The 21,390-nt window shown below is 39.1% G+C and overlaps 1 protein-coding gene across 3 annotated transcripts in view; it reads right to left on the bottom strand.

Annotated features, from left to right (window-relative positions):
* The window catches only part of ubash3bb (ubiquitin associated and SH3 domain containing Bb), a 29,548-nt gene extending 8,712 nt beyond the window's left edge, over positions 1-20,836 (bottom strand). The window contains exons 1-11 of one of the 3 annotated variants that reach the window (XM_086081474.1): positions 20,570-20,836; positions 7,543-7,596; positions 6,382-6,568; positions 6,092-6,290; positions 4,617-4,786; positions 3,307-3,515; positions 1,682-1,823; positions 1,056-1,182; positions 638-757; positions 472-564; positions 242-386 (exon numbers count right to left, since the gene is read on the bottom strand). In XM_086081474.1, the coding sequence (XP_085937600.1) occupies positions 242-386; positions 472-564; positions 638-757; positions 1,056-1,182; positions 1,682-1,823; positions 3,307-3,515; positions 4,617-4,786; positions 6,092-6,290; positions 6,382-6,568; positions 7,543-7,596; positions 20,570-20,697 (1,574 nt within the window). In that variant the 5' untranslated portion in view covers positions 20,698-20,836. The remainder of the gene's footprint in view (positions 1-241; positions 387-471; positions 565-637; positions 758-1,055; positions 1,183-1,681; positions 1,824-3,306; positions 3,516-4,616; positions 4,787-6,091; positions 6,291-6,381; positions 6,569-7,542; positions 7,597-20,569) is intronic. The other 2 variants (XM_086081476.1, XM_086081477.1) reach the window with 2 other exon arrangements.
* Positions 20,837-21,390: the final 554 nt, after the last annotated feature.

Genomic DNA, 21,390 nt, shown 5'->3' with positions numbered 1-21,390 from the left:
TAGGCGCAGAGACGAAGAACCTGGCTTCGAATGTGAGCGTGTCTCTTTCGAGGATCTTGTGACCCCAAAAATATCGTAATAATAATTTTATTTATGTAAATTATGCTGTTGAATTTTTGTTTTGAAAGGCAACACAATTACTTGCACCCCCCCCCCTCCCACACACACACAAATGGCATTAGTGCCAAAAGGGCATGTGCCCAGGCACCTATGAACTAACAATTTTCTCATGAGTCTCAACCTGTATGAGGTGTCCACACTAAAATGGGCTGCAGCCAAGTCAGCAGGAGGTATCCATGCAGGCAGGGAGCCCCCAGAAACCCACTTGGTCCATTCAAACAGACCCGGTTCCACGCGTATTTTCAGCTTGCCGTCCTGCTGCATACCTGTCCCCACAAAAATACATGCCTTTATCTTAGTGCAATGAGAAGAATGTCAAATCCATCAGACTTGGGAAAAAATCTTCCTTACCTTTCAGGATATTCTGTGCAGTCTGAACACATCGCAGGGCAGGTGAGCAGTACACAAAATCTATCACAGTGTTCACTTCTGAAAGGGCCTCACCTGGAAAACATTTAACGCAAAGATATATCAATGATTATTTGAAAATAGTTTTTTTTTTTTTAAAGTGACATACCCACTAATTGTGCTTGCATGGATCCAAATACAGTGACAGGTGCATCCATGTCATAATCCCTTTGTCCTCCCCACAGTGGCAAAGACGGCGGCATATTCAGATCGGAACGGACATATTTACCTACAAAAAAAATAAAACATTTTTGGTATACATTCCCAACATGAAACTAATGGCCGCTGAGAGATTATTTGCTTTTTCCCAATCCATCTGTGCAGATGGTTGGGGACTAATGCCCAGCGTGTTATTTTGGTGTACCAGGTTGGATACCTTTAATATTAGCATTAAAGTTACTGATCTGATTTGATATATAGGTACAAGTAAATTGAGTTATGAGCTTGGACATGAAATGAATTAAGCTCATAAGTCAAGGTTCTTAGTTCTTACACTACAGGTATCGCATTTAAAGATTTGTGCTGACCTTGACTGTCTGAGCAGAGTGAGAGCCAGTGTTTTCCAAACACCACGTCCATTCTCTCACCGTGTCGACAAACAAAAAACGACCGCTTGGGCTGTCGAGTGTGATTACCACTAATCCGCAGGACCTGCTGTAAAAAAAAGACACAGATTAATAAGAATGTTGGAAAATCTGCTAACTACAATCAGGTGATTTTATTTTATTTATTTTTTTAACTTAGGGCTCTATTATTTGTGATCAGTGCAAGTCTGGCATGAGACGTGGTGCGAATCTGCAAACTGGTGGGCTAAACAATAGTTGTGTGATAAAGAGGATTCTAATGAACAAAAAACAACTTGAAAGATTCTTCTTATCTTATCTAATGCCCTCGGTACGTTGGGAAGGCCAGCGTGGCGCAGCGCGGGCTGCCAAATTTCCAAAAGGCTCGCTCAGGCACGAAAATCAAGATGCGCCTGTTTTGGCGCTCAACCACACATGCCCTGTCAATGACTTTAGAGCTTTTTCCTTTTCCATATCAACTCTGTATCATTATTTGGTTCTTCAGTGCATCTCGGATGAATAATACATGACAGTAATAGAATCTGAGATGAGTTTAATTTTATAATTGTAACTGGTAAGCACAAAGCAACCTGCACTGGATGACAAATAAGACTGACGGTTGGCGTGTCTCCAGGACTCGTATCAGAGTGTCGGCTGTCCAGCAGTCCATCAAACAGCCCCCTCTCCTTACGAGCCTTATCAGAGGGTCCACAGCTGAAGAATGAATGGGAGCTGTGATGGAGAAGAAGATACTGCTGTCAGAAAATATCATACTGTGACTCTCTGTTTACGGATTTATCGTAATTAAAAAGTTATTGCTTATATTTTGTGGATTTTTACATATCACAGAGACAATAGAAACGGATGAGAAACTCTTACAAGCTCTATAAGTCTATTTAAAAATTCTCACACTCAAGGCCAAAATATGAACCTGATGGTATGTGGTGCCTTAAAATACTTTCGTTATGTGACCAAATTCAGAATTCAAAACATTTGCGTCTCAAATCAAGCTTTCCGCATTTAAAGTAATGGAAATGCCAATAATCCGTTTAACGAAAACTGTTTGTAATGTGTTGTGTTTTTAATTAGCAAAAAAGCTCTACATCATATTGCACTTATAATAAGATAATCATTAATTGTAATGTAAAGAATGTAACTTTTTGGGCCACATTTTTGCTAACTTACGCGCCTTGGCCACCTGGGGGCCGCATAATACAGACATAGAAAAACACAGAAAGAATAGTTTCAATGATAACTTTAAATGACTCCGTGAGCTACAGTAATATGATTTCTTTTTAACAAAGGATAATGAATATGTCTGAGTATTGTTATGTCTGTCTACAAGTGTTCATCCACCGACTGCGTTCAAACATTCATTGCTTAAATTATTGCGGAAAACTCATAAATTGGGTCATTGGCATCTCAAAGCAAAGCTGCTAGTGCAGAGCTAACCAAATCCTATTTTCAGCATGCAATACTGTTCAGATCAGTTTGTCACAGAAGAATTTGGCATGGCAAACTGTAATTAGGGTTGTGTTTTCACTAGGGGTGGGAATCTTTGACTGTTGCATGATTCAATTCCGATTTTTGGGTCTGCGATTCGATTCAAAATGGATTTTTGATTCAGAACAATTTTTGATTCTAAATAATTTGATTGACAATGATTTCTGCTTCAATTTATAGATGTGCAAAAAATCGTCATGATCTTCTCCAGTCTGACTCGCTAATGCTAATTAGCACACTACTCGCGCCACCTTTATCACTCAAAAGAACGGCTATTCATACAAAACGCTTCAGGAATATTTACAGAGAAGCATGTTAATATTACTCACTGGCATATACTCTTCCTATGCTGCAAAAAAACCCAACTTTTATTGGCATAACTTTTTCCTTCTACTCGCTAATGTGGCTACAACTTAACAGTGTATCAGAACGTGTGGAACCACACTGCCCCTAAGTGGCCAAATTGTGTACCACATGAACAGCGCTTCCAATAAAAACATACACAAACAAGGGCAAGACAGTATAAAATAATTTCAAAAAAATTGCTTTTGGGTCCTTTAATATCGATCCTGAACTGTACTAAATGAGAATCGCGTTTCTTATGAGAAAATATTTGTTGGCACAGTCCTAGTTTCATGTAACAGCATTAGGCATGTAAAACATTGTGACATCATACTAAACCAGTGAAATTAAATTTGTGTGCCCCGCTCACCCATGGAAGACCCAGGTGTCGGACTCGTCAGCTAAGCCTACATAGTTTTCGGGTAGCAGGCCTGACAGTCCGCTGGTGAGGGAGGTCCCGTAAACCCAGCCCTCCGTGGCATTACCCTGGTCCACTGGAGACATGAAGACAAAATCCCCCACCACCAACTCGACTTCATCTTCATTCTGTGGCATGTAAGGGTACATCACTCGTAGAGTCTGCAAGTGGGACAATATGTAGCTGATAAGTATATCAGAGATGATAAGGCAAATTGAAAAATTGCACTTGTGACAATAAACTGAGGGGAAAAAAACCTGGCATTTTATGATGGCAAATGTTTGGCCACTGTAGCAGAAAAGATATTGAAACTCCCTTTAAAGGCCAAACACCCTCCCAGAATGAATTGAATTGTATTTTTAAAAGTTTTTTTTTTAGCTGTTTCTCAGTTGGCATTCTTGTCCTTGTGGTCTCGTGAAAGGTCATCAGTCGCGGCCCTGTCAACTGAAAGTACGCACGGATTACCCGGATGTTGTTCATGTCTGTCAGCTTAAAGCAATGATTCATCGCTTGGTGACTTATAAAAACGTGGCTAGGAAAATATCCATCCATCCATTATCTGAACCGCTTTTTCCCAAGATGCATTTCGTGCTGCTATCAAAATGGCTAATACGACAGGAATCACGTTTAACTTAAAGCGAAAGTCAACCCAAATTTTTTTCCTGACAATAATATATTCTATGCAACCCCACTAGTATAAATTATACATTAATATTGCGTTAGTGGAATACGATTTAAGCAGCAAAATTCTGCAGTTTTGATCAATAATGACATCACAGTTACTCAGGTCTCAGGTAACAACCAATAACAACTCAGCTTCAGAAAACAGGTGAGCTGTGATTGGTCATTGCCTGAGCCCAGCAACTGTGATAGTGATAGTAAATCTTACAAGTTGTTTTTTTCAGTGTACATTTAAAAAATTATATCTTAAGATTTTTTGTTTTTTGCAGTGCAATATTAACCAGAATGTCATGTTTAGATTAGTGAGGTCACTTATAATTTATTATTGTCAAGAAATGTTAAAGTTTGACTTCCCCTTTAACTATAACTATACATTTATAACAAATTCACTGACATGAAGACCATATTCTGCGTTCTTGATATTGAGAAATGACTTTTCCTACAGGAAATTAAATAATATTGATGTTGTCCAGTTTCTAGAATACAGCCTATCAAAAATGAAGAACAGATGTTCTTTTTCTGATTTCAGTTACCACATATAGAACAGTAATGTCAAGTGATCAATAAGACAGACGTATTACCTCATGGTTCGCAAAACGAATGTCCCGGGAGAAAAGAACTACCAGCCAATCACAGCCGAGCTTCACCTCGATGCCCTTGGCCATTTTTTCCAGTGAAGCGAGGTGATTGGTGGGGAAGTTGTAGGCCAGCGTTACGTGGAGTTGTTTCTTATGAGGCTCCACGTGGACCTCTACATAAAACAGGAGAGTTTTAATCAACCTAATGTAATATAAAAATACAACTAATTTTAACCTGCCAACAGACTGTGTAAAAGTTAAAACAAGGAAACTAGTTTAGTGTTGTGCATCACTGTAGATATTAGGAGTGTGCCCCAAAAAATGTTCTCATAAGAATCGCAATTCTAATTTGGTACGATTCAGTATCGATTTTAAATGTCCCAAAATCGATTTTATTGAAATTATTTTATACTATCTTGCCCTTGTTTGTGTATGCCTTTATTGGGAGCACGATTTGGCCACTTAGGGGCAGTGTGGTTCCGCGCGTTCTGATACACTGTTAAGTTGTAGCCACATTAGAGAGTAGAAGGAAAAAGTCACAAGTTATGCCAATAAAATATGTTTTTTTGCAGCGTAGGAAGAGCATATGCCGGTTAGTAATGTTAATATGCTTCTCTGTATACCTTCCTGAAGCGTTTTGTATGAATAGCTGTTCTTTTGTGCCGCGAGTAGCGCTAATTAGCATTAGTGAGTCAATGGCACTTTCCATTGAAGCAAGCTAAACCAGTCACTGCTTTAATCGTCCAATCTGTATGGTTAGGGAGAACGGAACACGGTGAAACAGATACCAGCGTTGGACTATTTTTGAGGGAGTGTTCGCTGTCTGCTAAACTGTAGTCAGTTTGCTCAGGAAGGCAGAATATACTGTAAAAGCGATAACATTTAGAGCTAGCTACATTGAGTAGCAGTTGTAGTCCAAGCATTGTTTTTGTGGAAAAAAGCACTTTCTTTACAATTCAAAACTTATTAAATGTAAAAAAAGACAGTTAAATGTCTCCATTTGTCATTCTGATTCATGACAATTTTTTGCGCATCTATAAAATGAAGCAGAAATAATGGTCAATTACATCATTTAGAATCAAAAATCATTTTGAATCGAAAATTGATTCTGAATCGAATAGCAGACCCAAAAATCAAATTCGAATCGAATCGTGAGACACTCAGATTCCCACCCCTAGGACATATATTCTGCACAATAAAATTTGATATGCCCGAATCTGTCTGTTCACCATGAAGCATATGACTACAATTAGCCCGTATCACACATTGACTCAAATCAAATTTTTCACTTCAGTTCTCTAAAACGATTCTTGCTCATTAGACTAATTTGCACTAGAAAATTACAGTGACATACTGAGTGAGTGCTTTGATAATCCAACCGGACCTCCAAATTATTCATTGTCACAAACTGCTCATGGTTCATCACGATTACCATGTGGGTGATAAGCCTCCATCCACGTCAACGTTATGGTTCATACCAGCTTTCCTGGCTGCCTCCGTGCCAAAGTCGGCCGCAAACTGCTTGAGCACACTAGCCACATGCTCCTCTACGAAAAGACCAATGAAGTTAGAGGATGTGTAGAGTTCGAGGGGCAGCGGGGTGGGAAATCGACCCCGCCACTGCTGTACGGTAGCCTGGAGCGCCTCACATAGAACCTCGACCTTGTGATCTGCACACTAAAGAAAAATCAAACACAAAGAAATGACTGAGATCGGTACCTATTAATTGAAAGCCCTTGAGTTGTAGTTGGATGATTCCCTTACTCACCATAAAGAACTGGCACAGCGTGATGTGAGGGAAAATGTTGTGGGCTTTGTTTTTGCCACATTTGACCCGGCTCTGCTGCCAGAAATGGGAGAGCTGGTTCTGGAGCGGTCCACTGGGTCGCAGGTAGAGGACAAACTCCCGGGGCAAAGGGTCATCCAGGAATGGGTCATCCACGTGTGAGAACAGCCTGAGGTACAAGTGATACATATCCAGCTGGTTTATGTTGTAATGGCATTTGTTTGTTAGCGAGAAATAATAATTACAAAAGCATTTTCAGGAAATGATATGGAAGAATGGAGAACATTTTGGCAAGTATCCAAATAAAAGATGTTGCTTATTTTTCACATCACAAAATCCTAATCAGCCATTAGCATATATATATTCAAAATGTCTCTGTATTGGCTAAATGACAAAATTCCGTTATCTGTTTATTAAATTGTATATCTACAAAGGGGTACAAAATAGTGCTGATCCAAATTAGGATTTTGTCCTTTTTCGAGGTTTACGGAAGAGGGCCAGTGAAGAGAGAAAAAAATTGTTTAGCAGGATTCTGACTTTATTCTCAGAATTCTCCCAGAATTCTGACTTTAAAGTAAGAATTTTGCATTTAATCTCCGAATTCTGACTTTAAATTCTGATTTAAAGTGAGAATTCTGACTTTATTTCTCAGAATTCTCACTTTAAAGTCAGAATTATGAGAATAAAGTCAGAATTCTGACGACGTGGCAGATTTAGGACTCAGTAAGTGATATAGTTGAAGATATGTTGGAGGTGTGCGGGAAAGTGTCCGCCATTAGCAAGTCTGCAACAAGTCACTTGGAGCTCAGAGGTAAAAATAAAAAATAAAACCCCTCCAAAAAACAGATCAGCAGCTGAGTCATGTTTTTCAGATTTTTTTTTTTCTGTTTTCTGATAAATTTTTCCTACAGTTTTTTTTCTGAATACCCCCCCCCCCCCAAATATTTTTTGAAAGGCAGAAAAAATAAAACTGAAAAAAATATTCTGAAAAACTGAATATAAAAAAGAAAATTACACCCAAAAAAAGTTCCCCGAAAAAAATGTGTCCGAATAACAGGAATCCACCCCCCCCCCCCCCCCCCCAAGGGAATACAATACGTTTCCGTAACAAATAGTGCATACTCAAGCATTGTTTGCACTCACCAGTCACAAGCTGCTTGAACACTCCGGCCTCCAGTTGACGCCAGAGCTTTTAAGCTGTAACATGCAAGAAAGTGCAATACTGATTATACTGTAACATCTCTTTACTGGCCATTTTTCTGCCTAGATAAAAACGTCAAAATCTTGATAAGTGAATAATTGTAATGTTTGGGTTGCATTTAATAAACATTCACCTTTCACAAATGAGCAGGACATTTTGCTGTTTGGTTGAGTTTATCCATTGAAAAATGGCAATGCAATAAATCAGGGGTGTCCAAACTACTGCCTGGGGCCATTTGCGGCCCACCATCCATTTTTCTGTGTCTTACGGCACATACTGAAAATGAGATTTGACGGTGAGATTTGAGATGGGCCTCATGGCTAGTTAAAAACAATAATAAATAACAAAAAAACGGTGGAGTTTGGCAGAGTGAGAAAGGAGGGTGTCAGAAAAACAGTTTCCACTATTACTAATACATTTGTTATTGTAGAGCTTTTCTAGGTAAGAAAAGATAAAAAATAAAGTATTTACGACTAAAATTGCAACAATAACAATGTGGCGAATACAAATAATTCAATTTTAAAAGCAAAAATGTTTCCTCCATGAACTTTCTGCTCTGTGTCAAGTCTGATTTACGATCATTAATGCAACCGTTTTAGAAATGCTCATCTTCCTAAAATCCTAAACTATTTGCCTTATCACGTTTAACACATAGCTGTCATGTAAGTTTTCCTAAATAAATAAATAAATAAATAAATAAATGCTTGCTTGATTAATATCAGTGTGTTTTAAAAAGTTGAAGATAAAGAATTTTGGAGGTTTAAATTTTTTTATTTTTTTTTAAAGTGGTTCTTATCCTACAGCGGCGGAGTCCCCTCTCAAAAGAAGAACAGATGGAAACGTTTTGCGCATTTTCAGTCAATTCAAGGAACAATTTTCCTCATTTGGGACTTCAGCTGAAAAGCTTTACAATACACCCTTGGAAGAAAAATATAAATTTTTCATTAAAAAACCGGCAATAACACGCAGTGGACACACGGACAAATAATCACCGCTCCAGATTCTTAACAGAACAAAAATGTGCCCACCCAGAAACACACACATGCACACACCACCCACTTGCGGAAATGTCCCTCCAGCTGCGCTGTTAAATTCATCCTCACATTTCCTGTTTACAAACCAAACAAACACATACACACGTGCAACATGGCTAACACTAAAATAAACTCACACAAATTAACTCATAATTAAAGTTAATTCCAAAATTAAGATATTCTACAAACTATATCGTTGATGCTGAGTTCTACTTAAAAATGAGTCAAGATGAAGGCAAAAAGAAAATTAATGGAACAAATCATAATTGCAGTACTAAAATTATCACAAATATCACATTATTAATAAAAAAAAATTGGTTTGGAATACAAAAATGCATGAAATCAGCAACTACAGGTAGATTTTGCACATTAAAATGATAAACAACAGCAACCAAAATGAATGTTCATGCTTGCAAGACATGACTAAGAAGAGGGTGACAGCAAACTTACATTGTTGCAGTACTACTTTAGGTTGTGAGCATGAAAAACAAAAAAAACTTCCCCTGCATTATGTGCATAAAGCGTAATTTAATGAATTGTCCAGATGCCTACAACGTTGCACTTTGTAGGTGAAAAAAATATCATTGTCATCTGGGCTGATTTTGGCAATGTTTTTATCAATCTAGGGCAGGTGTGGGCAAACTTTTTGACTTGCGGGCCACAATGGGTTTGAAATTTTGACAGATGGGCCGGACCAGGAGCATTTGGACCTCATAGCACAGTAAACACACACAGATAAATGTACAACCCGATTTACTTATAGTGTGCACTAAGGACTGCGTTTTTCAAATGTGCAAAATCCACTTATTTAAAACAGCTTTTCTAATAGCTTCATTTTTATTGTTTTAGCTCAACTTTTATTGTGTTTTTATGCTTTGTAAAGTGACCTTGGGTGTTCTGAAAGGTGCTGTTTTTAAATGAAATGTATTATTATTATTATGATTATTATAAAATAGCCCTAATCCAGGTAGTACGTTTGCCTCAATGAATGTGCAAGATGCGGCATTTACACACTATTTGGCAAAGTGGGAGGACAAATGTAAATAGATTATAATAGCACATACACTGTGATCTGTCAAACCTGGTGATTGCATCTATTTTTAATAGATTTCAATTCAAGGCGTAAAGTTAAAGAAATCAAGATTTATTGAAAAAAGATGATCACTTTCAACATTCAAAACATATTATTACCCAACGAAATACTCAATGTCAATCATTTCTGCTCCACTGCTGTGTATAAAGGCACATTCAATTAAAAGACGCACTTTCAAACTTTTTTTTCATAACAGAACATAAGTAGAAAAACTCATAAATTTCAGCAGTCCGACGTTTTTTCCTCTTAAATTTGGCGATCCATCCGTGGTGACATTGGAAAGTTTACTCCAAGGAAGCTTCATCCTCTCAATGACAGCGGACACATGTGCATACAAGTCCTCTCCTCGCGTTTTCCCCTTTAGCGACTCCATGCTCAAAAGCTCCTCAGTTATCTCAAAACTGTCGTTTATCCCTCGGATGAAAATTAGGAGCTGAGCAGTGTCTTTTATGTCGTTACTTTCATCAAGTGCCAGTGAATATAACGTAAAGGTCCCCGCCTTTTTATTTAACGTGCTCACTATATCTTCATCAATCAGTTCCACACGGCGAGTCACTGTCCTGCGTGATGAACTGATTTTTTCAAACTTGCCTTTGGTCTCCGGACACAAGAGACTTGCTGTCTCTACCATGCATTCTTTCAAAAACTCGCCTTCGGAGAAAGGCTTGCTAGCCTTCGCCAATTTGAACGCCAGCAAAAAACCTGCTCTGGTACTTGACTCCTGAATTGAAGTTTGTCGGTGAAAAAAATTCTGCTGAGCCTGTAAATTAGCCGCCAACCTCTGTGCAGTAGCCTCCCGTTCTTGTGTTGACTGCTTGCTAGCATAATTTGCATGTTTCGTGGCAAAGTGACGGCTGATATTGTACTCTTTAAAAACCGCAACGGCTTCTTGGCATATCAGACATACAGCCGTTGATCGGACTTCAGTGAAAAAATATCGTGTTGTCCACTCTTTATTAAACACTCGGCCCTCACCGTCCACTTTCCTTTTCTTTGGGCCGCTCATTTCTACAGACGGGGTCAGATGGTCACTCACAGCAGTCCTTCACTTTACGTGAGACCGCGCCAGCGATTTTATTTTCTGCGCCCTCGTAATTAAAGAAGCGAAATAACGCCATAATATGTGTGTGTTAAGAGCGGCAACTTAATCGCTGTCCTTGGTACCGGCAGTAAAGCACTATTAGGGACGTGAAGGGAATTTTTTTGTGTGCATATTTTCTCTGGCCCACCCACAATAAAAATCATGGCGCCACCTATTGGTGAAACGCGGGCATTGCAGGGACAAAATTTAATTAATGATTTTGAATTTTTTTCTAGCCTTATTGGATAAGTTCGGCGGGCCGGATTGAAAAGCATAACGGGCCATATTTGGCCCGCGGGCCGGGGTTTGCCCATGTCTGGTATAGACCGATATTTCCCATTTTGACGAATATCTGTATTGGTCTTTTAAAAAATCTGGCAACCTATAATAGATTAATTTAAAAGTGTTTTGATCTCAGGGAACTTTTTATTTAGATTTTTAGTTAACTTTATAAGAGATGCTGCTGACCCGAGGAACATCTCATTTTTGTTTTCATTTTCATCTTTTGGTTTTGTTTGAAAGTAAAACAAAGATACATGAAAGTTGAACATTTCAGTTATTTTGACATTTTGGCAACATGTATTTATTGTAGAAAACTATAGGGAGCTATGATATTTACTGTTATGTTTTGGTTTTCTGCTGTTTCCGATTTCTCCCTTGCAGTTGCTAGGGAAACAGCTGGAGGGCCGACACATCAGAGAGGCGTGTCGGTTATTGCTTCGCGACGCTACTCACTATACCTGACGTTTACGATAGTGCTACCTTTCTAACGGCAATCTTTCTTGGTGTTGTGGACACCACTAGTAATTAGACTAGTAGTGTTTTTCTTTAGCCAATTTTGTGTGCTACACTCCTCTCTATTTTATCCGCCCTCCGGCGTGATTTTGTGTTTTCTTGTTTTTGCCCACGACGTACATCATATGGTCGTCGTCGCCTTTTGTTTAAGCAACCTTTTGTCCACGTGTTGTGCGCTTTTTGTTGTTCTATTAAAATGGAGTGACTTTCGCCCTTTTCTTTCGGGGTCCAACAAACACAACCCATACGTGACATTTACTTGTCAATTAGGTTTTCATTTAGTTTTCAAGACATACTGTTGACCCTGGGAGCGCCCTGAATTTTTTGTTCGAATTTTAAAGCAAAGATAACGATTGTCTAAGATTTAAAAAGAAAAAAATCATAATTTTACAAATCTGAAAAGTTGTTTAATAAACATATGCTTTAAGACATTCAAACAAAGTTAAGAGTTGGAGTTTGTAATTTAAAAATTGTTGGCGGCAATATTTTCTCCCTTTTACTGAAATTGATTATCGGCTCCAAATATCGGTTATCGGTCTCCTTGACTAGTAATAATCGGTATTGGTATTGGTCTGTCTCTACCAAAAACTAACCAATATAAAGAATCCTCTAATGTTGCAATCATTTCTATTTCTGGTTGTGTTCTCTTCTGACGATAGTCCCCTTCTGTATTGGAAGTTTATCCTCACAAGATTTATGGATGTCACGTTACACATGGTAATGGTCCGAACGCTTTTCCTCAATCATTTTTGGACTAGACTTGACACTTTTTATGCCACACAAAATTTGACTTCTGCATTAGTGAACGCAGCAATCGCACAATGGATGACACACTGGAGCAGTGAGCGAGTTTTTCCAGCAGTGGGCGAGCCATTAGGGAAGTGAGGCTGCTTCCTCTGACGGCCGCTTGGTCAAGAAGGCCAATGAGACATGCAAGACTCATACAAACAACAACCTTGCTCATTTCTTGAAAATACGCATTTTGTAATCCCCTTTGCCTGTCGGTGTCAGTGACTAACTAATTTTAAGGAAGAATCAAAGCACATGTAGAGAAACATTGTAAGGGCTTTATTTTCATGACCCAGTTAGACCCAGTGTTGGTAATTTCGCTGATTTGGCTATTCTCATTCCCCTGTGCTGTGAAATGGGCAATTGGAGACCCCTCCCCACCCTCAGTCATTTGCTGTCTTCATCTTACACTTACACAACTTCATCAAAAGATTTTGACATTTTCGACTGCCCACCTGGTTAAAAATGCGCTGGTATTTATTTTGTTCGATGAGTCAGTCCCAGAAGTATTGATGAAGCTGTTGTGTTTACGTTTCACATAAGTAGGTTATGGCCCTAGATCAGATATGGGCAAACCCCGGCCCGCGGGCCAAATACGGCCCGTTATGCTTTTCAATCCGGCCCGCCGAACTTATCCAATAAGGCTAGAAAAAAATTCAAAATCATTAATTAAATTGTGTCCCTGCAATGCCCGCGTTTCACCAATAGGTGGCGCCATGATTTTTATTGTGGGTGGGCCAGAGAAAATATGCACAAAAAAAATTCCCTTCACGTCCCTAATAGTGCTTTACTGCGGGTACCAAGGACAGCGATTAAGTTGCCGCTCTTAACACACACATATTATGGCGTTATTTCGCTTCTTTAATTACGAGGGCGCAGAAAATAAAATCGCTGGCGCGGTCTCACGTAAAGTGAAGGACTGCTGTGAGTGACCATCTGACCCCGTCTGTAGAAATGAGCGGACCAAAGAAAAGGAAAGTGGACGGTGAGGGCCGAGTGTTTAATAAAGAGTGGACAACACGATATTTTTTCACTGAAGTCCGATCAACGGCTGTATGTCTGATATGCCAAGAAGCCGTTGCGGTTTTTAAAGAGTACAATATCAGCCGTCACTTTGCCACGAAACATGCAAATTATGCTAGCAAGCAGTCAACACAAGAACGGGAGGCTACTGCACAGAGGTTGGCGGCTAATTTACAGGCTCAGCAGAATTTTTTTCACCGACAAACTTCAATTCAGGAGTCAAGTACCAGGGCAGGTTTTTTGCTGGCGTTCAAATTGGCGAAGGCTAGCAAGCCTTTCTCCGAAGGCGAGTTTTTGAAAGAATGCATGGTAGAGACAGCAAGTCTCTTGTGTCCGGAGACCAAAGGCAAGTTTGAAAAAATCAGTTCATCACGCAGGACAGTGACTCGCCGTGTGGAACTGATTGATGAAGATATAGTGAGCACGTTAAATAAAAAGGCGGGGACCTTTACGTTATATTCACTGGCACTTGATGAAAGTAACGACATAAAAGACACTGCTCAGCTCCTAATTTTCATCCGAGGGATAAACGACAGTTTTGAGATAACTGAGGAGCTTTTGAGCATGGAGTCGCTAAAGGGGAAAACGCGAGGAGAGGACTTGTATGCACATGTGTCCGCTGTCATTGAGAGGATGAAGCTTCCTTGGAGTAAACTTTCCAATGTCACCACGGATGGATCGCCAAATTTAAGAGGAAAAAACGTCGGACTGCTGAAATTTGTGAGTTTTTCTACTTATGTTCTGTTATGAAAAAAAAGTTTGAAAGTGCGTCTTTTAATTGAGTGTGCCTTTATACACAGCAGTGGAGCAGAAATGATTGACATTGAGTATTTCGTTGGGTAATAATATGTTTTGAATGTTGAAAGTGATCATCTTTTTTCAATAAATCTTGATTTCTTTAACTTTACGCCTTGAATTGAAATCTATTAAAAATAGATGCAATCACCAGGTTTGACAGATCACAGTGTATGTGCTATTATAATCTATTTACATTTGTCCTCCCACTTTGCCAAATAGTGTGTAAATGCCGCATCTTGCACATTCATTGAGGCAAACGTACTACCTGGATTAGGGCTATTTTATAATAATCATAATAATAATAATACATTTCATTTAAAAACAGCACCTTTCAGAACACCCAAGGTCACTTTACAAAGCATAAAAACACAATAAAAGTTGAGCTAAAACAATAAAAATGAAGCTATTAGAAAAGCTGTTTTAAATAAGTGGATTTTGCACATTTGAAAAACGCAGTCCTTAGTGCACACTATAAGTAAATCGGGTTGTACATTTATCTGTGTGTGTTTACTGTGCTATGAGGTCCAAATGCTCCTGGTCCGGCCCATCTGTCAAAATTTCAAACCCATTGTGGCCCGCAAGTCAAAAAGTTTGCCCACACCTGGTCTATACCTAGTTTTTGGGTTTTCTTGGTTGGTTTTCCCAAAACCTTGCAGTCCTTATCAGACCCATTCCCAAGGGTGGGCCGAAGGGGTCCATAACCCCCACCCCCTCTTTGAGGCACAGATGTAAACAACATAAACTTTAAAGAATATATTTTCTCATAGCAGCTATTTTTGTGTTGTAAAATATGAATGTTGAGTCATTTATTACTAAATCCTACAATACTAAGATACTCTTTTGGGTTCATAGACTGTATTCTTTTTTAAATCAAACTGTTGGAGTAAGTGCTTCAATAGCCACAAATCTCGCGGCACATACATGAACAACATATTGTTAAAATTTAAGATCTCAACATAGACATCACAAACGATTGTTATTAGACACATTTAGTAACCGAAATCATACTCTATGTAGGTACTATTTGTCACATGACAATCTCCCTGTTCCAGTACCTTTGGACGGGTGAATACGTATGGGGAGGTAGCAGGAGCTGCGGGCTTTTGAAACCAGTCCAGTTACTGTATTGGCTAAGGTACTAAAAGCCACAGATGGCCCCGTCATCACTAAACACTAATCACTAAAAAGGTCAACATGCTACCAAGTGCCACATGTATTATCGTGTACACTGTACAGACACACATAAATACGTGAATGACCACACACACACACGCACACACAACCCACATCAAATTGGGCAGGAGATTAAACGCTACATCAAATCTACTTTGGTTCCTGATCCTTTCAACTCTGTCATGCCCTATTTACAAACTCCAAATGGAAACATCCAATGTGTTCACACAGATTAGTTTATGTGCAGCTGTAAGTAACCAGGAAGTAAGTAGTGACAGTAGGATGTTCATCTTTTCTAGAAAGAAGCTAACCAGACTAGCAACGGCTAGTCAACTGCTAGTCTTTCTTTCCAGCAGTGCTATAAAAATATAACCTAAACAGCATTTTTGATTTTCAAATTTTCATTCATTTTAACATCCTACCGGTAGTATTAATTTCAATAATATACAAAAAATATGTTCTGTCACATCAACAGGTTCAGATAATGGTGGATGGATGGCTATTGGTAGGTCTAGTAATCGCTAATTACAGCGAACTGGTCGTGCCTCACCTTACAGAAGGCTGACATGGTTTGCTAGCATCTTTCTGCTACGAGTAACTGCTGGCACAGCAACCGTAGCTACACATCTGTCCGGTTGAAAACATGCAGCTGGAACCAGACTTGCTCAATAGTTCAAAATCAAACCAGCCAGCCATTGCTAATGTTCATACATTTTGCCCGGTAAATTAGCATTGCAATGTGCATATTTACCAGATTAGTAGCAAAGCCACTTGAGTATGACGAATTAAGCACAACTAACAAAGTGTCTCTTCTCCGCTAAAACATGACCAGGATTTGCATTCACTGGAGTCACTGCTCCTTTTGGTGTACATGCCTTGGCCACTAGTGGGCAGCATAATACAGACACACGCATATACTGTACATAGAAAGTTATATTCGTTATTTTTGGGAAGGATAAAGGAGCCCGTGAGTTTTGCTATATTAACTGCTGTTAGATTATTAACATTGTTTTTCTGTTTCAATTTATATTTTGTGTTTTGATAGATTAGTTAGATATGTTACAACTGTTCCCCATATGTTAGTTAATCTATAGTCTTTGTTCTCTTCCCTGGGGAAGTAAGGTTTCTGATTCAATCTAAATGAGGGGATGTCTGTAAATGCAATCAGGTCGGTCCATAAAAATCCCTGGTGCCAGGAGGCACTGGGGGCCAATTGTTTACCCACATCTTGAGTGGATTAAGATAGGAACTGAAGTAAGATTATCAAGTAGTGTATTTCACTCTGCTGACAGGAAGTGCCACATGGGGGGCTCTGTCTGTAGGGGCAAAAGATACTTATTTGCAGACTAAGGGGGTGGGAACTGTTTTTGTATAAATGTATGCGTGTACTTTGAGATGGTTACACTTTTTGGGCCAGGGCTGTTTGAGCCAGGTTCTAAAGATGTCTTTCAGACTCTGAAATAAAGCTAGCGAACTTCTCCACGAGACTTCAACTTTGAATTTTATTTGAACACGCAGAAATCAAAGAAATGATTTCCAACACTGCCTACAGACGTAGCTGCGCTGTCTGTGTTCAAACAGTCATTGCTTGAAGGGTTATAACACCGCGAGACCATTTCATGCGTTAAACCAACTATGGCGTCTTGGATTGTGCGTTAGCATTATGCTAAATGGACTTAGCTAAGGCAAAGCTATGTGGTTGTTTTAAGTAGACAAGGCGTTATTCTCTTTGTTTAATGTTTAGTGTAACAATAAACTTAAACTAGGAGTGGCCATAAAAAGCCCGTTTCAAAAATGATTCTTACGGAAAAATGAAACTCCTGTGTGAGGAAAAAAGCAGTTAATTTGCAATGCCAACCCAGCAATTACTCATCCTTGAATTTCATGCTCACACAGTAAAACATTTGAACGCCCCCATAATCTGATAAGGTTGTCTGATTCTCTGCTTCCGCACGGAGCATCCGATGAACTACGACATGAGCACCATGCTTCAGTAACTGGAAGTACAGTAAGTGCAACACTATATCCAGACTACATGCATAATCGTCCAGTTTCAGGAAGGATACATCATACTACTATTATCTATGCTTGTCTTTTTGTGCAATGAAAATAAAAACATCAAACATCAAATGAAATCACACTGCTCGGATTGGTTATCTTGAAATAGCCCAAAATGCAATAATGAGGAAGATGTAAGCCTCCTTAATAAGCTCAGGATATTGCACTAAAGAAAACAGGAAAATACTCAATAATTCATGACCAACTCCACACAGTACTCAAAGATGGATTGTACAAATATTTTCCTGATGTAGAAAAAGTGGCACACTGTATTCAATTGTTTTGCACACAAAAAACACACGCACACACAAAAAGTGAAACACTCAATACTCACTCTACTATCCTGTTGTATGACAACAATGTAATTATTTATTTTTTTACGCTTATATAATAGACCATTATGCAACAGCAACTATTTGTTATGAAAAATGTTCACTCTTGTTCTTTATAGGCAGAGATGGCAAATCTAGGACCAGAAAGTAAAAACCCTGCCAAAGTTTGGCTTTAGCCCCAGGTGCTAGCTAGGTAGCTCCCTAGCTAGCACCCATGGTGTTTGTTTACCTGCTAGGGAGCTAGCTAGCTAGCTAGCATCAGGGGCTAAAGCCAAACTGTGGCAGGGCTTTTACTTTCTGGACCTGGATCTGCCACCTCTGTTTATTATAGGTGGAAGATGTGGGGGGATTCAAGTCACATGACTTGAGTCGCTAATTTTAGGTCTTGTGACTTGCTTGGCTAAAACTCATGAAAGACTTGAACACCAATGAGGTTGACCTTATATTAAATATTATTTTGTGTTTCTTGCTATCACATTGTTAAACAGTGTGGTATTGATTAAAGCATAATTAAAAGCTTTGAAACCGAATATTAAACCATTTTATTTTGACCTTGATTGGGACATGTTCCAATTAAGGTCAAAATTGAAATATAGAATAATCTTCTATTTTGGGTTCATGTTTTTATACACGAGAGGTGTCAGTGCCTCACTTGCCACACCAGTCGTGAACATGGTCTGCCCATAAAAACTTAAGGCCTATGGTGTAGGTACCATATGCAAAGGGGATGTAAATGACTGCCATTTTTAATATTTAACATTAGTTAAATTATGCAAACTATTGTTCATGATCAAACTTATTTACTGACTTTTTTTTAAATGATCAGAAAAGTCATGACATTGAGTCCCAATAATGATATTGTAGTGACAAAAATTAATTAATTAGACTTCACATTTTGTTTTTAACATGTAATCATTGAATGCCCCTGAAATCATCAAATTAGGAATTCAACTATAATTGCCAAGACAATTTGTGGTACCTATTCACATTTAAAGCAAGGCGTCAGCAAATCTCCCAACTGGATCATACGCTTGAATTCTGTTGAACTCTGAACTCTTCCATCAACCTGTGCAACTACACACACAAGGTTAAAGATTGTATAGACAAATAATCCGTCAAAAGTCAATGACCTGTCGTCTGTCTGGGGTTTAAGAGTCATAGGGTGAGTGATTACTAGACAGATTGGACAACTGCTGGAAAGTCATTCCATCACTGATGTTTGCAGACTCACAGTCATTGTTTCACACCATTGACTCACAATCTCGTGTTCATTTTGCCATGAAACGTCAGGAATAGCTACACTAGCTAATGATAGATAGACATGTAGGTTAGAATCTTAAAGAGACCTTTGAATGGGCTCAACATTGGCATGTATGTAATAAGTCGCTATATTTGTGAAAATGATGTCGGCATTAAAATTCAGTAGTTATTTATTTATTTTTTGGGAGACAATTTTCAGCACAAGTTGTAGCAGCCACTATTTATGGACAGTGACTGCTTGTTTAGGACAGCAGCATTACTATTGTTTCCTGGCTTGCTTTTCCGCATCCAGTCGTCGCCAAGTGTCTGAAAACTGCAAAATTCATATGCGCAGACCTACACATGTTCGTTCACTTCAACCTGTGAAAACGTACAAGCGATTGACACATTATTTTGGATTTTATTGACATTAAATGTGAGCTCCTATGAGGCAAGGCCATTAACACCTCCATAAAATTGAAAATACTGTGCTGATCAGTTTAGTATTTTTACAGGTTGAAGTGGACAAGAGAAGTCATGTGCATATGATTTTGGTGACAAACGGTCGTAGTTTTAATCAGACATCTAGCGATGCTAAAGCTTTTTTAGAAGGGGCTTTAACCTTTGCTACACATTAAAGTTTGCTCATCTCTCGTTCAGAAACTGGATGAAATAAATTGTCAGAATTGTTCACCAAAAATAAACAAAAACACCTTTTCTCATTGTGAGTACTTTTGGCATTTTGTAGTAAGTAGTGGTCATTTATTGCCAACTATTACAGCAATCAAGATGGATAAAGGTGTTAAGCTAAATGTAACCTGACAAGAGATATTATGCAATGCATTTCAAACTACAACCACAATAATAAATGCATATGAATACCTCTCAGAGACGGTGTCACTCAAAACGGACCATTGCAGTATAAACTTTGTGGTGACTGGTGATATATCTCTTGTGTTGGAAGAGCCATAGCAACTTATAAATGTTGTGGCCAGCATTTTTTTGGGGACTAATATTTCTTAAGACAATAACCCCCTCCCCCTTCTTCTTTTAACATTAAAACACAGAATTGTCTTTGCCTTTACTACACACCGCACAACTCCGCATGATAACTGTTTTTACAAAACAGTACAGCATGTAGAATGTGGTAAATGACAATATATTTCTTGGCTAGAAAACACCAACAAAATTTAAATTTCTAAACGTCAGTGTCTGTGAAACTGTCAATGAATATAAACACAGTGTATAGCACCACATTGTGTTTATTTTGATTGGCGTTGCATTAAATACGGTTTATTTAGTTTCGCTCTACACATTGGCACAATTCTTTTTTTTTAAGTTCATAAATTCGTACTGTAAGTTATTAACTGTTGTCGGTATGGTAATCTATAATACCATATATATATAGCGGATAACTGCGCAGAGGGAAATGCGAGTGACCCGTCCAAAGCACTCGAACTTCGCCGTTTCGTCAGCCTACACATCGGCCATGTCCACATCAGCCCCCCGTGAGTCTTGTAACATACATGCAAGCCCACCACACCGGACACTTACGCCCGTGGTCTCGGGAAGCCCATAGACAACAGCACATCCAGGTTGGAGCCGCGTTTCGCAGAGCCCGAGCGGTTCTGCCGAAGTCTCCTGGGAAGGACTTTACTGTAGAACTCTTCTCTTGCTGCCATGATCCAGCGGGTCTCCCCTAAGTAAGTCCCAAGACACACTTGGAGTCCCACTTGTCCGTGGGTCCGTGGCTTGCAAACCAGTGAGCGGCTGGTAAAATAGAAGGCAACCGGAGAAAGAGCTGCGCAGTGTGGGCAGCTCGCAAACCTGCTGGCCCGCCTATGGACGTAGCAGCAAATGAGATGCGCTTACTATGGTGGCACACACCCACACACATTAATGCCCTTGCATATGGGCAAGGGGAGCTCCTTGTCACAAAATTACATTAACGAAATTGTTTTTTATTTTTATTTGAGTTTTCCCGTTAGTTTTCATTAACTAAAATAACCTTGATTCTGACCAAGATTCCTGTTTAGAATCCATTCGTTTTGTACCGTGTGGTTTAATTAAGAGCCTATCACTTCTGATTTGGGGCAATTGGGGACATGCTTAACCAGGGCGCAGAAATTCACGCCTACTGTCAATTTATAGTCTTGAGTCTCATGACTTAATGTTTTGGAATGCAAGAGGAAGCCCCTGCAAGCGCATGATTAACATTGCCTCTGTGGAACATGAATTAAGCAGCAAAATCCACCAGTTTTTATCCATCTCGGGGGGCAACCATTTTGCTACTTCCTGTCAATTGAGAATGACAGCAGAGTTGCTGAGGGCTCAGCTACCAACCAATCACGACTCACCTGTTTTCTGAAGCTGAG

This window comes from Leptonotus elevatus, chromosome 7 (assembly GCF_054856555.1).
Source record: "Leptonotus elevatus isolate MCC_2025b chromosome 7, RoL_Lele_1.0, whole genome shotgun sequence".
Taxonomy (NCBI): Eukaryota; Metazoa; Chordata; class Actinopteri; order Syngnathiformes; family Syngnathidae; genus Leptonotus; species Leptonotus elevatus.
The sequence above is the reverse complement of the archived record's forward strand: the minus strand, read 5'-3'. Positions and strand labels throughout refer to the sequence as shown.